Source organism: Neurospora tetrasperma, assembly GCF_000213175.1.
Source record: "Neurospora tetrasperma FGSC 2508 unplaced genomic scaffold NEUTE1scaffold_3, whole genome shotgun sequence".
Classification (NCBI taxonomy): Eukaryota; Fungi; Ascomycota; class Sordariomycetes; order Sordariales; family Sordariaceae; genus Neurospora; species Neurospora tetrasperma.
In genome coordinates, this window is record NW_009799101.1 from 3,355,133 (window position 1) to 3,367,779 (window position 12,647).

At 52.5% G+C, this 12,647-nt stretch overlaps 6 protein-coding genes across 6 annotated transcripts; 5 read left to right on the plus strand and 1 right to left on the minus strand.

The window, feature by feature from the left end:
- Positions 1 to 393: 393 nt before the first annotated feature.
- On the plus strand, positions 394 to 2,168 carry NEUTE1DRAFT_146522 (uncharacterized protein; the record flags this gene model as incomplete). Its single annotated transcript, XM_009852826.1, has 2 exons — positions 394 to 529; positions 613 to 2,168. The coding sequence occupies 2 exons, from the start codon at positions 423 to 425 to the stop codon at positions 1,370 to 1,372; spliced, it is 867 nt and encodes a 288-aa protein (XP_009851128.1).
- A 975-nt stretch (positions 2,169 to 3,143) lies between these two features.
- Positions 3,144 to 5,402, plus strand: NEUTE1DRAFT_129848 (uncharacterized protein; the record flags this gene model as incomplete). Its single annotated transcript, XM_009852827.1, has 2 exons — positions 3,144 to 3,293; positions 3,387 to 5,402. 2 exons carry the CDS (start codon positions 3,144 to 3,146, stop codon positions 5,400 to 5,402), a joined length of 2,166 nt encoding a protein of 721 aa, XP_009851129.1.
- Positions 5,403 to 6,517: 1,115 nt separating this feature from the next.
- On the minus strand, positions 6,518 to 6,761 carry NEUTE1DRAFT_137822 (uncharacterized protein; the record flags this gene model as incomplete). The annotated part of the gene is made up of 2 exons (XM_009852828.1): positions 6,518 to 6,661; positions 6,735 to 6,761. The coding sequence occupies 2 exons, from the start codon at positions 6,759 to 6,761 to the stop codon at positions 6,518 to 6,520; spliced, it is 171 nt and encodes a 56-aa protein (XP_009851130.1).
- A 33-nt stretch (positions 6,762 to 6,794) lies between these two features.
- On the plus strand, positions 6,795 to 9,203 carry NEUTE1DRAFT_42052 (uncharacterized protein; the record flags this gene model as incomplete). The annotated part of the gene is made up of 3 exons (XM_009851980.1): positions 6,795 to 7,077; positions 7,134 to 7,869; positions 7,943 to 9,203. 3 exons carry the CDS (start codon positions 6,795 to 6,797, stop codon positions 9,201 to 9,203), a joined length of 2,280 nt encoding a protein of 759 aa, XP_009850282.1.
- A 1,025-nt stretch (positions 9,204 to 10,228) lies between these two features.
- NEUTE1DRAFT_82233 (uncharacterized protein) lies at positions 10,229 to 11,440 on the plus strand (the record flags this gene model as incomplete). The annotated part of the gene is made up of 2 exons (XM_009852829.1): positions 10,229 to 10,890; positions 10,950 to 11,440. 2 exons carry the CDS (start codon positions 10,229 to 10,231, stop codon positions 11,299 to 11,301), a joined length of 1,014 nt encoding a protein of 337 aa, XP_009851131.1.
- A 186-nt stretch (positions 11,441 to 11,626) lies between these two features.
- NEUTE1DRAFT_94947 (uncharacterized protein) lies at positions 11,627 to 12,400 on the plus strand (the record flags this gene model as incomplete). Its single annotated transcript, XM_009852830.1, has 2 exons — positions 11,627 to 11,801; positions 11,985 to 12,400. 2 exons carry the CDS (start codon positions 11,771 to 11,773, stop codon positions 12,149 to 12,151), a joined length of 198 nt encoding a protein of 65 aa, XP_009851132.1.
- Between the last annotated feature and the right edge of the window lie 247 nt (positions 12,401 to 12,647).

The following is a 12,647-nucleotide window of genomic DNA, read 5'->3' on the forward strand; positions in this document are numbered from 1 at the left end:
GCCACCACCAGCAAGGTACCTGCATGAAGGATGGAGAAAAAAGTCGGGCGTGTTCCAGCCTTGAATGCGGGGCAGAGAAGCCCAACTGTTAAGGTTCCCTTTCCCTCCGGGGTTTAGCGGACCCTTGGCCCTGCGAATTTATCGAAAAACATCAGTGCCACCCTTGTAGATGATCGTTCGATAAGGATTTTTCGAGTCTGGATAACGGATCGGGGCTCTCCATGATGCAATCGTCTGGGGTTTCGATTGTTTACTTCTGCGGATAGAAAATCGGGGAGGAAACCTGGAAGGGTAACCTAGCTTATAGCCGAGAAAGAGTCTGACAAACATAAAAAGAACCTAACCAGCCAATCTGTTTGAGCTGCCTGTTCTTCAGATAATCTCTTTCTTCCCAAGTTCTCACCGTCAAGCAAGCTTCCATCATGTCGTCCGCCGCAAAGAAGCTTATCGTCGCCGGAGGCAACGGTTTCCTGGGCTCCAGGATCTGTCAGGCGGCTGTCCACAGAGGATGGGATGTAACATCTATCAGGTATTATACTCAGACACCTCCCTCCTTGACTGATCATTTCACCCTTTGCAAATGGTTGAACTGACCACCTCTTCTACGTCCAGTCGCTCCGGCCAACCCAACTGGTCTTCCGTATCCGCCTCCCCCTCCGCTCCCTCCTGGTCGACCGCCGTTTCTTGGGAGCGCGCCGACATATTCCGCCCCGCCGAATGGATCGCCCTCCTGAACGGTGCTGACTATGTTGTCCATTCTTTGGGCATCCTCCTCGAAGCCGACTACAAGGGCGTCATCTCCGGTCGGGAGTCTCCTATTGCAGGCCTCCAGAAGGCCTTCTCGCCCCGTCACACCCCAAACCCGCTCGAGCGTCGTCCTGGTGACGAGCTCCATCCTCCGACCAACGCGAACCAGTTGACCTACGAGATGATGAACCGCGATAGCGCCATCCTGCTCGCCAAGGAGGCCGCTAACAAGGGCGTCAAGGGCTTTGGCTACATTTCCGCTGCGGGAGGAGCTCCCGTATTGCCGAGCAGGTATATCTCAACCAAGAGGGAGGCTGAGGACGTGATCGCGCGGGAGTTCCCCGGCATGCGGAGTGTATTCTTCAGGCCGCCATTCATGTACGACAGCTCGCGGCCTGTGACGATGCCGTTGGCGGCGATGACCATGGCGGGAAGTATCTTCAACGGGGCCACAGGAGGAGTGCTATCCAACTTCTTGGGGAGTGCGGGGACGAAGCCTCTCAAGGCAGATCTGGTTGCGGAGGCGGTGGTGGAAGGATTGGACGATACAGCGGTTAAAGGGGCAGTTGAGGTCCCCGAGCTGGAGACGTTGGCGAACAAGGGTTGGAGGAGAACTATGCTTTGAGAGCAAAGAATCGGCTCAAATGGTCTGTATTTTACCTGAATCATAACCTTGGCAATGTATAAAACGATGATGCTTGACATATAAAAACCAGTAATCAATCCTTCAACGCCGTTTCCTCTTCGCATGAAGCCCAGAGTTACCCTACACCATGGTTCCTCTCTCAAAGCTGTCCCTAATCTCTGCCGTGTACTTGTTATAGAACCTCGACAGCTTCTGGTTGAACTGCTTGTTCTTCTCGTTGATGTACGTGACGTCCGCATCGTCGCCGTTGTTCGCCATCCGCTCCCTCCTTTTCTTAAGGCTGGCCTCCTCGGCCTTGCGCATATCGGCCACCAGTCGATCAACGGCCGCCTTGTCGGGCTTGTGTTGCGCGAACTGCGTCGAGTCTGCCGTGCTAAAGAAGGTGCCGTCCTTATCAATCGCAATCATCTCTCCATCCTCTGTCTCAACAATCTCCAATGTACCAGCCGCCGCAGCCTTTTCGATCGCCGCCAACTTTTCGCGCGTGTACCTCTCCAGATCGGGTCCTCCCATGTTGCGCAGTTGCCGCTTGTAGGACTTTTCGGCTTGTTGGTTGTAGTCGCGGAAGGCAGTGTCATCGCGGTGCGCCTCCTTCTTTTTCATACGCTTGTCCCACCGCTCTGATTCCTCGACCGTCCAGTCCCAAGCCCGCTTGCGCTCAAAGTCGCCCCCGGCATCTTCAATGTCGGCTTTCAGCAGCTTGTGAGAGGCAATCGCGTGGCGACGGCCGAGGGCAGTGAGTTGGCTAGGGTCGCTCTGGAGGCGCTGGGATTCTTTGGTGGCTTCTTTGAGATTTTGCTGCGAGGATGACTTGGCGCGGGCTTGGAGGGCACGGAAACGCTCGGCACGCTCGCGAGCTTTGGCGGCCGCAGAGTCTGCAGCAGAGGTGGATGTGGGTGGAGTTGACGAGGACTGAGATGTTGCTGCGGTGTCAGGTTGTGCGGTCTCCGAGGCTGATAGAACCGGTGGTGGTGAAGATGACGTCGTTGCGAGCGCTGCTTCTGTGACCGATGGCTCCTCCTTGGAATCGGTCACGGTCTGATTATTTGGCTCTGTCGTGGACTCGGCGACGTCGTTTTCTTGTTGAGTGACTTCTGCCTTGTCTTCGGGCTCGGTCTTTCTTTTCTTTTCAGGAGGCATTTTCAATAGACTTCGTTTTGTTGAGATGTGTTGTGTGGGTACCTAAGTAGTTGTGTGGTGTGAAATCCGGATTGTGTCAATGAAGCGGAAAGAAAACAGCCTCTCTGAAGCTGCTGCGCTGTGCTGTGCCTGGGCTGGTCTGGACGCTGGGGCCAGTGCCTGGCAAGACGGAAAGTGGAATGCTGAGCAAGCCTTTCTACAGCGATTGTATACGATAGAGTGATGCATAAGTGGGCCGTGAGAGCCTGTCTTTTAGGTTTAGCGCCGATCATTACAGGACATTTAGCGGCTTTCTAGCGCTCCTTCCCCAGATTTTGCAGACAGCGCCAAGAGGGGGGAGTTGAACGTCTCGGCCCGCCTCGTACCTTCTCCGTGCCGTCTTCGACCAAATTGAACTTGCACTCTTCACCATAAAGTACCTTTGTACCTGTTACACAGAACACGGCATCGCAACCAATATGAAAGGAATATTAGGCAGACCGGCCGAGGAGATGAGGAGAAAATGGAAGGCACCGCGGGAGGGTGCAACCGGTCAAGAGGGAAGGAGGGTTTACTTGACTGATTGATGGTTCCTTGAGTGCTCTCCTTCTCGCCGTTACCCTCTTGCCCTATGCCCTATGCCGCCAGCTTCGCACATTCAATACTCACCTTGTATTTCTTCACAGTTAAAGTTGGTGACACAAAGCCCAGCCTCGTTTCCTCCCAATCACAGCAGTTCCCAGCCGCCAGTAACGCCTACAGTCGTCGCGTATCTTGTCAGGTAAGGCTGGATCGCCAAACTCTCACGCGCAAGTGGACGGCAAGCATGATACCTTATCGGAGGTGTTGCTGGCCTGCATTATCTCGGCTTCAGCTAGTCGCGATATCCTCACCAAGATGGCACCTTCGGGCATTCCAGCGAGTCCAGGTTTCGGCCGCCTACTCCATAATGCCCAAAAGGAAGAAGAAAGAGAAAACCACAGAGAGCTTGGTTGACGTTGATGACTCCTTTTTCACCTCGAATTCTCAAAAATCCGGGGACATCCAGGGAGTTGAAGCTGGACTGGATGAGCCTCAAGTGGAAAGCCCAAGAGTCCGCAGAAAGGAGATGCGGGAGCTTAGGAACCGGTACTTTTGGAAGCACTGGGTGCAAAAGCACCCAAACTACGTCTGGAATAGGGCTGGTCGCAGAGATCAACAAAGGTCCACGATCAACAAAGATGGACTTCATACAAAGACCAATGATGAGAGTGTTGTCAACTATCCTGAAACCGAAGCTGAAAGAAGACAGGAGAGAGTCAACCTCTGGAATACGTGGGTTATGAACCACCCGACTTTCAAGCACAGCAAATTCGGCCAATTAAGAAGCACGGGGAAAATCAAGGGCGATGGTCAAGCCAGCCTCATGAGAGATCGAGCTAACAGGGTCGGTCGTTACTTCAGAACCCTAAGAGTCGGTCAAGAAAACAACACTTTTCTTCGTTTCCAAAAGATTCCAGTGAAAGATCGCTTGATGAAGAGACTCGTTCGGAAGATCGACTTCAGATCCGCCAAGTTCGGCCAAGCCTATTTCAGGCGCTTGAGAGTAGGCCAGATTCACAATGACTTCCTCAAGTTCCACAAGGTCGACCTGAGAAGGCCTCAGCCAGGGCGAATCTACCTCAGAAGCCTTCGACTTGGCAGTGATTCCAAGTTCGACAGGTTCAGGAAGATTCTTTTCGACGCAGATGGCGACCTCAAGGCACGCAGGAAGAAGGAAAGGAGAAGCAGTAAAGACCTAACGGAAGACCATTGGAAGAAAATGACTAAGAAGACACCCGAGAATATCGCTGCCGAAGAAAAGGAAGAAAAACTGGCAAGAGGAATCCCCGACCATTGGACGATTGAGCAATGGGAATACATCACCAAGTTTCCCAACCACAGGACTGCAGAGGAATGGAAGAGGATAAGGAACTTCTCAAGTAATCTCGGCCACAAGCGAGCTATCGCGAAAGCGGTCGAACTAGAAACCTATCAAATATCCGACCTGGTGCTGGAGCTGGACGCCCACGACAATCCCTTTGTTCGTCCGTTCAACGCAGACGATGCAGCTGAACAGACCAAGCAGTGGCCGCACCTCGACCCAGATCAGCAAGAGATTGTCAGACGCGCGATCTCTGTCGCCGAAACTGTTGCTGAATCCAAAACAAAATGGAAGTCACCATTGTTACCATTCGATCACCGTCGGATAACAGAACGTGATGTCCTGTCAGTGGCATTACTCGGCCTTGTCTCCGAGTCCACGGGGTTACAAAACCACCCAACATCGGAATCAGGCACTCACGAACCAAGTCTTGGATTCCTCACCATGTCCGACCTCCTCGAAATAGGTGTACCTGTTTCATACTCAACAAACCCTCAGCGTCTCACCCACCTCCTACTCCACCGCATCGAAAAAGCCCAATTCCCCGCCCACCAAGAAGTCAACTTCCCCCCATCCTCGCTCTTAGAAGCCCTAATTCAGTCCTCATCCTTCCACCAGCTCCGCCGCATCATCGCTCCCCTGCTTCACACAGAAGAAGGCTGTTTTCTCATCTCTCAGTGCCAGGATACCATCCTAGCAGCATGCAGCAGCAAAAACGGTTACAGTGTTGATGACGAGTACTACGTCTCCACGGTCTTTGTCTTTCTCAGAACCATCGCCAGCCGTTTGGCAATGATGGATCTTAGATTTGAGATACCCGCGGACCTTTGGCCTACTAATTATGCTGATCTGTTCTTTCTGGAGTGTCCGGGACTAGTAGTAGCGGGAGCGAAGGAGCAGGATGGTGGAAGCGCTGGACAACTTGAAAAAGATGAAGAAGAAGCACAAGAAGAAGGACAAGAACCCCTAGAGAAGGACGCGGATTAGGCATCCGTTCAGGGTATTGAGCTTCCTTTGAGGTCGGGAGAAAGGTCGCCCAGTTGAACGAAGTATTGGGGCCAGTCTTGCATTTTGGTCGGGGCAAGGCTGGATGAATTAGATGCTTGTGTTATCATAGTCAGTTTTTGTGTGTCAAGGTAACCTTTCTTGCAGTAACGCTAGCCAAAGCGTACTGCCCCGTTCCATAATCATCCAGTTAACTGATTATTATTGCTAAATAACTTTTCCAAGAACCGCAAACGATATTCAAGTTGCACAACCCTCGTTAAGCATCGCCCGGGATTGGCTCCCACGTAGAAACTACCTTACTTGATATCTTCAGCGTTGACTCACTCACCACTCCAACTTTCCTCAGCCCTGTAGATTTAAAGACATGATGAAGGCCTAGGGTATGGGTGGTTGCAAGCCGTCGGATTTCTCAGTGTACACATGAAAGCTGAGACTTTAGCCTGGGGGAAGCATATCATTGGATCCAGTCCGCGCGCGGTAGCCGGTGTGTGGGAACACAACATAATCCCATCGGGGAAGAAAAGCCAAGCATTTCTTCTCCCTCCCTCCTTCCTTTCCTTGGATCACATCCACCACAAGACTCGACATGGCAGAAGGAACGACCTCACCCACAATACCTTTGGTTAGTCTGCAGAGTGTGACCTCGTAAACTCGGGTACGAACCGAAAGAAACTTAGACGTGTTTTGATCAGGTTGTTGTCGCGCAGTTGCCCATCGTTCCGTCTTCAGCCCAATACCGGAGGGAATACGGAGTGATACCTACCCCTGCGCCTCTTCTCGTCTTACACACCACTATTACAGTCTCAGTGTCTCGCAAAAGCCAATCATGGTAGCAGTAACCGCTTGGTCGGTATCGGGTCGCAGATTTTGTACGACTGCTGGGCTGAACCTTTCAATTAACGTTTTGCTTTCCGACTGGGTTGCTTTCTTGTTCTCAAGACCATCGGGACGCCTCCAGGTGGCTATGAGTCTAGGCTGGGTCCCTGGACAGGTTTCTGTTGAAGAGGGACGAGTAGACGAGTGATGGCCAGCTCACCGTTAGGGCTGTCTCCTCCGACATCGTCAAACTTGGCACCGCGATGTTTTCTTCGGGGTTAGTTGTGAAAGGGAAACTTCCGTAGAACCCTCGTTTGTTTGTTGGCCCCTCTCATGCCTTTTGCCATCTTCTTCTTCTTCTTCTTCTTCTTCTTCTTCTTCTTCTTCTTCTTCTTCTTCTTCTTCTTCTTCTTCTTCTTCTTCTGTCATCGTCAGTTCCATCCTCAACGAGTGCTGTCTGATCACTCTTCAGCTCCGCGTTGCTGGAGTGCCTACGCCGCCGCCGTGGTTAAGTGAAAGCATGGAAGGGGTTGATCCGATCACTCGCTTGTCAATATGACTTCTACTCAGGTCCTATGTCTAGGAGCATCGTCGTGGCAGCCTAGACCATCGACGACGCAACGACCTTCACGATCGCCGCTCGTTCCTCAGTCATGGAGACTTCTCCTAGTGCCCTTATTTCTCACCATCATCCAAGTCTCCCACGCCCAGCTTGACCCCATTAGAAACTTCTGCCGAATTTTTGGCCACCAAACCGCCGTGATCGACAACAGGCTCTACATAGACGGTGGTTTCATCAACTACAACCCCATCTCCCAGTATCCAGCCAACTACACGAGTGAGCGATTCTGCCACCCTGCTGCGGTACTCTCACGGCTAACGTTTGTCTCACAGACACCGCTCTCCTCTACCTCGACCTCTCAACCATCACCGAATCCGGCATGCCCCCTCTCTTGGCCACTTCTCCACCAAAGAACTCCTCCGTCCCCTCCGTTCACGGCGCCGCCCTCTGGGCCGACCAACTCAACAAGCGATTGTATCTCTTTGGCGGCGAACCTCCTCCTTCGCTTCCTACGTCGAATTACTACCTGCCCTCGTTATGGTACTTTGACGCTGTGTCGGAAGGGTGGGGACTGGTTGCCCCCAAGAACAACCCAAATCAGGTGAAGATAGACGGAGTGTCGTACGGAGCTGGGGCCAGTGTGGAAGAGAGAGGGGAAGGGTATTATTTTGGTGGATGGATTACTGATAGTAGTACGGGGAATTCGACGGGAGTGGCGTCAGGGGGGTTGGTGAAATTTGATTTTGATGAGGGACAGTGGTCGAGAAACGAAGGGCCTGATCAAGATGAACATGCAAAAGTAGGGAGGGCAGAAGGAGCTATGGTGTTCATCCCCATTGGGGATGGCGGGATGTTGGTTTACTTTGGGGGACTGATGCAGAGCCAGAGTGAAGATGATAAAAAGAGTGGGAATGTGACAACAGAAGGCCAGCCGATGGAGATGATTTATCTGTATGATGTGCTGAGTAGTAAGTGGTACGTGCAGAACGCAACGGGGGAGGTTCCGGGTAAGAGGAGGCGGTTCTGCGCCGGTGCGACGTGGGCAGGTGATAAGAGCAGCTATAATATGTGAGTGTGTCCTCTGATGGCCCCTCTTCAACCCCTTTTTTCTGGCATTTGGCCATTGACAAGATGCCAACAGATACATCTATGGCGGTGCCTCGACTCCCCCGGACAACCACTCTGGTTACGACGACGTATACATCCTTACCATTCCCTCCTTCCAATGGCTGAAGCTGTATCCCAAGCCCTCCGACAACTCTGATCCAAGTCAGAATAACCAGCAAGGGGGAGCTTACCCCCATCACTCTCTGACCTGCAACGTCATTTCCCAGGCCCAAATGCTGATTATTGGGGGAAGCTTCCCCCTCTCGACCGACTGTGATGTGCCCTCCCAGTTCGGCACACATAATCTCGACCTAGGCGAGCAAAATGCCAAAAAGGAACCGTGGCAGTTGTTCGACTCAAATTTGACCACATATGCCGTGCCGGATGTGGTGGTAAAGGTAGTGGGAGGTGGGAAGGACGGCGGAGCGACCAAAAGGGAACCTGAGAAGGGCTGGGCACATCCGGATTTGAAGGTCCTGCTGACGAGGGGAGCAAAGTTTGCGGCGAGAACTGCAACGCGGAGTGTCCCGAGTGCGACAGGTAGTTCTGATGCGAACAGAGGAGGGACAGACCTTTCGAAGGGGGCAATTGCTGGAATCGCGATTGGTGGAGCAGTTGCTATTGTTGCGGCGCTGGTCGGGGCTTGTTGGTTCATCAAGCGACATCGACAACGAAGGATTCTGGACCGGAAGAACAGAAGGGAGAAGTCTCTTGCTGATGGCGCCAGGTTGGGTACTGTGGCTTCACACTCGGATGTGCCACCATGGAGCCCGGGGATGACGGCTACAACCGGATATACATCCACAAGTCCGTGTTCTGACGGCCCGTTCCAGAGACAGCAACAGGGGAATAGCACTTTTTCGGTCAATGTTCCTCGCCCGCCCGCGGAGTTGGAAGGAAATACGTACTGGCAGGGGCCAGACGGCGTAACGTACGAGCTGACAAGTCCGGGGTCGGTGGTATCTGAACAGCACCAGCAAACTCTCCAAACCAAGGTCGATTCCCAAGGACGGGTGTGGATGCAGGTCCCACCAGCAGGAAGAGGTGATCACGGTAGTCCTATGTCAAGGCATAGGACAGTAACCAGAATTGGGTCAGAGTTTGGGACGCCCACAACAACAGCAGCTGACCCTCATGGAATGGAATCCCCACCGACACACTCGCCGACAGAGCCACAAGAACTCGGCGTCAATCCGAAACGCGGAAGTACGGATGCCACAACAATCTTGACGGGTTCGGCAGGCTGGGATGCGGCAAGGGGAAGACCTAAGCATCACACTTTCTATCATCCATGAACAGGCGTTTCTGCTATAGTGTCTCTTAGCCTTTTTCGGCAGAGATCCTGAAGCTTCGGCATTGTTTAGGCCTAAAGAGTGTAGAGGATGGCCCAAGTCTGCCAGTACGATACCTGCATGTAAACATACCAATCATCTTCTTCTGGTATTCGGTTTAGGGGGGGAGGGGGGAGGGGGGAGGACTGTCCAGCAAGGTTGAAGTGATATCAGAACGGGCGCGCGGAGGACCAAAGGGAACACAAATGTTGGACTCCGTCCTCGAGTTTTGTAGAATTCGGATCAGAGCCGAGATCGTTCAGTTCACAGCGAGAACGTGACTGCAATCTCCCCGGCCGTTCAATTGCGCACCGTGGCCACCCGACAGGAAAAGTCACACCTTCCTTGACCTCGGCTGATATGTCACCTAAAACTCAGGTTTCTCTAATGTCGTTCTTGTTGCTCATCTCGTTCAAATGGAAGGCGCGATAACTGGCGACCAGTCAGAAAGGCAATGGTCACAACCCAATGATGACGTGATGGGTGTGCACTTCCATCCTCTGGGAAGGTCCGAATGGTGAAGAACAAGTTTAGGGCGATGCCCTGATGGATGCTTTCTAATCGAGATGTCGTCGCTGCACGTTGAAAATCTGTCGATCGCCTCGTAAAGTGTACCAGCAACTCCATCATGGCAAGTGGTTCTTTTTCGGTGTTTGGTGGCAGGTGTCGAGTTGGATTGCAGACGTGAACACAAACAATAGTAGTATGTAGCTCAGGATGTGGTAACTATGGCCGTAATTACGGTAATGCCTCCACCCTTTACACCTAAGTTGTGATCCACAGTACCAAAACCTGAACCTACCGGTGGATAATCGTACTACATATAGTATTTACAGCGGCATATTCGTCGCCATGGTAACGGCAAGCTAATCATATCATCCGGGACAGTTACAGCGCGACAATCTCCATCTATCTCAAGTTATCTCCCACTTTCTCATTCCCGTCGTTCCACCTGCAAGACACGAAGCCGTCCGCTCACTACCACAGTCATGGAATCATTTCGACCGGCGCCCATCGAGCCTTATCGCGTACTAGTCCACAATTACCCATCCCACGACCCCGACGCCAACCGCTTCGCCCAAGCCTACGAGTATGAGACCGATGGCCTCAAGAGAAACGCGCTTATCTTTCTGGGTGGTCTTGGTGACGGCCCTCATGGTATCCCATATGTCAAAAAGATAGCTAATGCTATCGCTGGTGAATCTGACTACGCGGTCTACGAACCCCGACTCAGCAGCGCCTTCTCGGCCTGGGGATACGGTAGCCTCCACAACGACGTCAGGGAAATTAGTGCTTTGGTCAAGTATTTGCGCACCCCGACGTTTAAGATGGGCAGGATCGTGCTGATGGGCCACTCCACGGGCTGTCAGGACTGCATGTACTACGCCACACACGGCGATGAGATGGGGCTCGAGAAGGTAGATGGGTTCATCTTGCAGGGACCAGTGTCGGATCGCGAGGCGATTCTGGCAGTCTTTGAGGAGGAGTCGCCCGGGAAGGGACAGGCAAGGATGGACCTGAGCGTTCAAGTTGCGAAGAAGATGATAAGCGAAGGAACGGCGCAAGATTGCATGCCGCGAGAGTGGTTGCCAAAGGAGTTTTGGGCTTCTCCGGTTTCTGCTTATAGGTGGTTTTCGTTGGCGAGCTTTGGGTGAGTTTTCTTTGTCCGTGTTGTGGTCAACAGTGCTGACGATGGATATCTCATATCAGCGGTGACGATGACTACTTCTCGTCGGACCTACTAGATGAAAAACTGGCCGAGATTTGGAGCAAGGTTTCCAAGCCGACTCTTATTCTGCCATCCGAGAACGACGAGCATGTTCCAGAGTGGATTGACGTTGTCGATGTGATGGCCAAATGGAAGAAATTCTGTCAGGAGGATGTAATCTCGAGCTTATCGGGCCTCATCCCCGAGGCAGATCACCGAGTGGAATTTGGCCCGGCTGGGGAGCCGGCGAACCTGGCGCAAAGCTGGCTCTGTGATCGGGTGCATGCCTTTCTGAAGCAGCTGGAGCGACACGGGCAAGAAGAAGCCATTGATGCTGCCACCGAGTCCCAGTAATCTGTGACCGATAGCCGTAGATCACATGTCAGGAATCAAAGGGGACTTTGGTGATATCCTCGCATTCGGGGACTACTCAAGAAACCATGGATGACTAATCTGGATCAAGGATACATCGCGGATCCCTTTCATGATGCCCCTGGTGGTCCCCGTAATCACTGGAGCTCTCTCCGGGACACCGGGACGGGATCTTTGGGTGTCGCTGTTTGGGATTTTGGTCGCCGAAGTGCCGCTGCGGGTCTTGGAACTCAGGTTGCTATTGCCCTGGCTAAGCCCCGGGAGTTCGGCGACCCTTTGACTCAATGATACCTTACGAAGGGGCATTCCAACAGCTACAATAAGGCCGTCAAGACAGAAACACCATCTTGGGTCCAACTATATAAAAGAAGAATAAACCATCCCGCAACTACCGCATTTTCTTTCCGGTCAACCATCTCCAAATCCAACATCCCAAACTACCTCTACCAAAATGTGCATGAGCGCGACTTGCCCTACCTGCTGTAAGTTTCTGTATCGCCTGCTGAAACTTTCATATACAGCGTATCCAATCACCCCCCGCATTTGCTTATCGCTGCCTCTGACTTCAACCCCGCCATCGCTTGTTCGAGCTCTCAATATGGCCTCGTAAACCGGGCACTCGAACTGATTCAAGTTCATTTCTGTTCACTAACGACTTCCAACAGCCAAGCAAGCGTGGCGTGGCTGCGGCTCCCACGTCCCCTCCGTCTTCGCGGGCGTCCCCGAAGACAAGTGGTGCACCTGCGAGCCCAAGGTCGAAGTCAACGGCGTTCAGTATCCTCCTCAGGCGAAGTCTACGGGCTTTTTCAGCGGACTGATGGGTGGTAAATAAGCGGGATGATACCATGGCGTTCATGAACGACGGGGTCGAGAAAACTTGGGATGATGATGGGATGCTTTAAATCGACAATCAAACATAACAAGACCACTGATGTTCGGAACTATATGCCCGGCATCGGCGTCGTCATGAGGGGTCCGAGGGGGCCTTTGCACTTGCTGCCTTTCATTGATTGGTACATTTCACTCAAGTTCTCGGCTTGCACTGGCCTGGCTTTCTCTATCAATGACTTTTGCTGACTCACCTATCTTCTTATTTTTCATTGCTCCTCTTGCCTTATCATACTTGGCCGACAAAGCCTCATCACCCATCAGTGATCATCCAGGTTGACAATCTCTTTCCACTCAACCAAACAATGACGCCCTAAACCTCACCTTCTTCCCATTCCCATTCCCATTCCCATTCCCATTCCCATCCATACCACATCCTACCTCCCGGGTATCTCCCGATCCCCCTTATCCCCATCCCCTTTCTCCCCTTTACACACAAC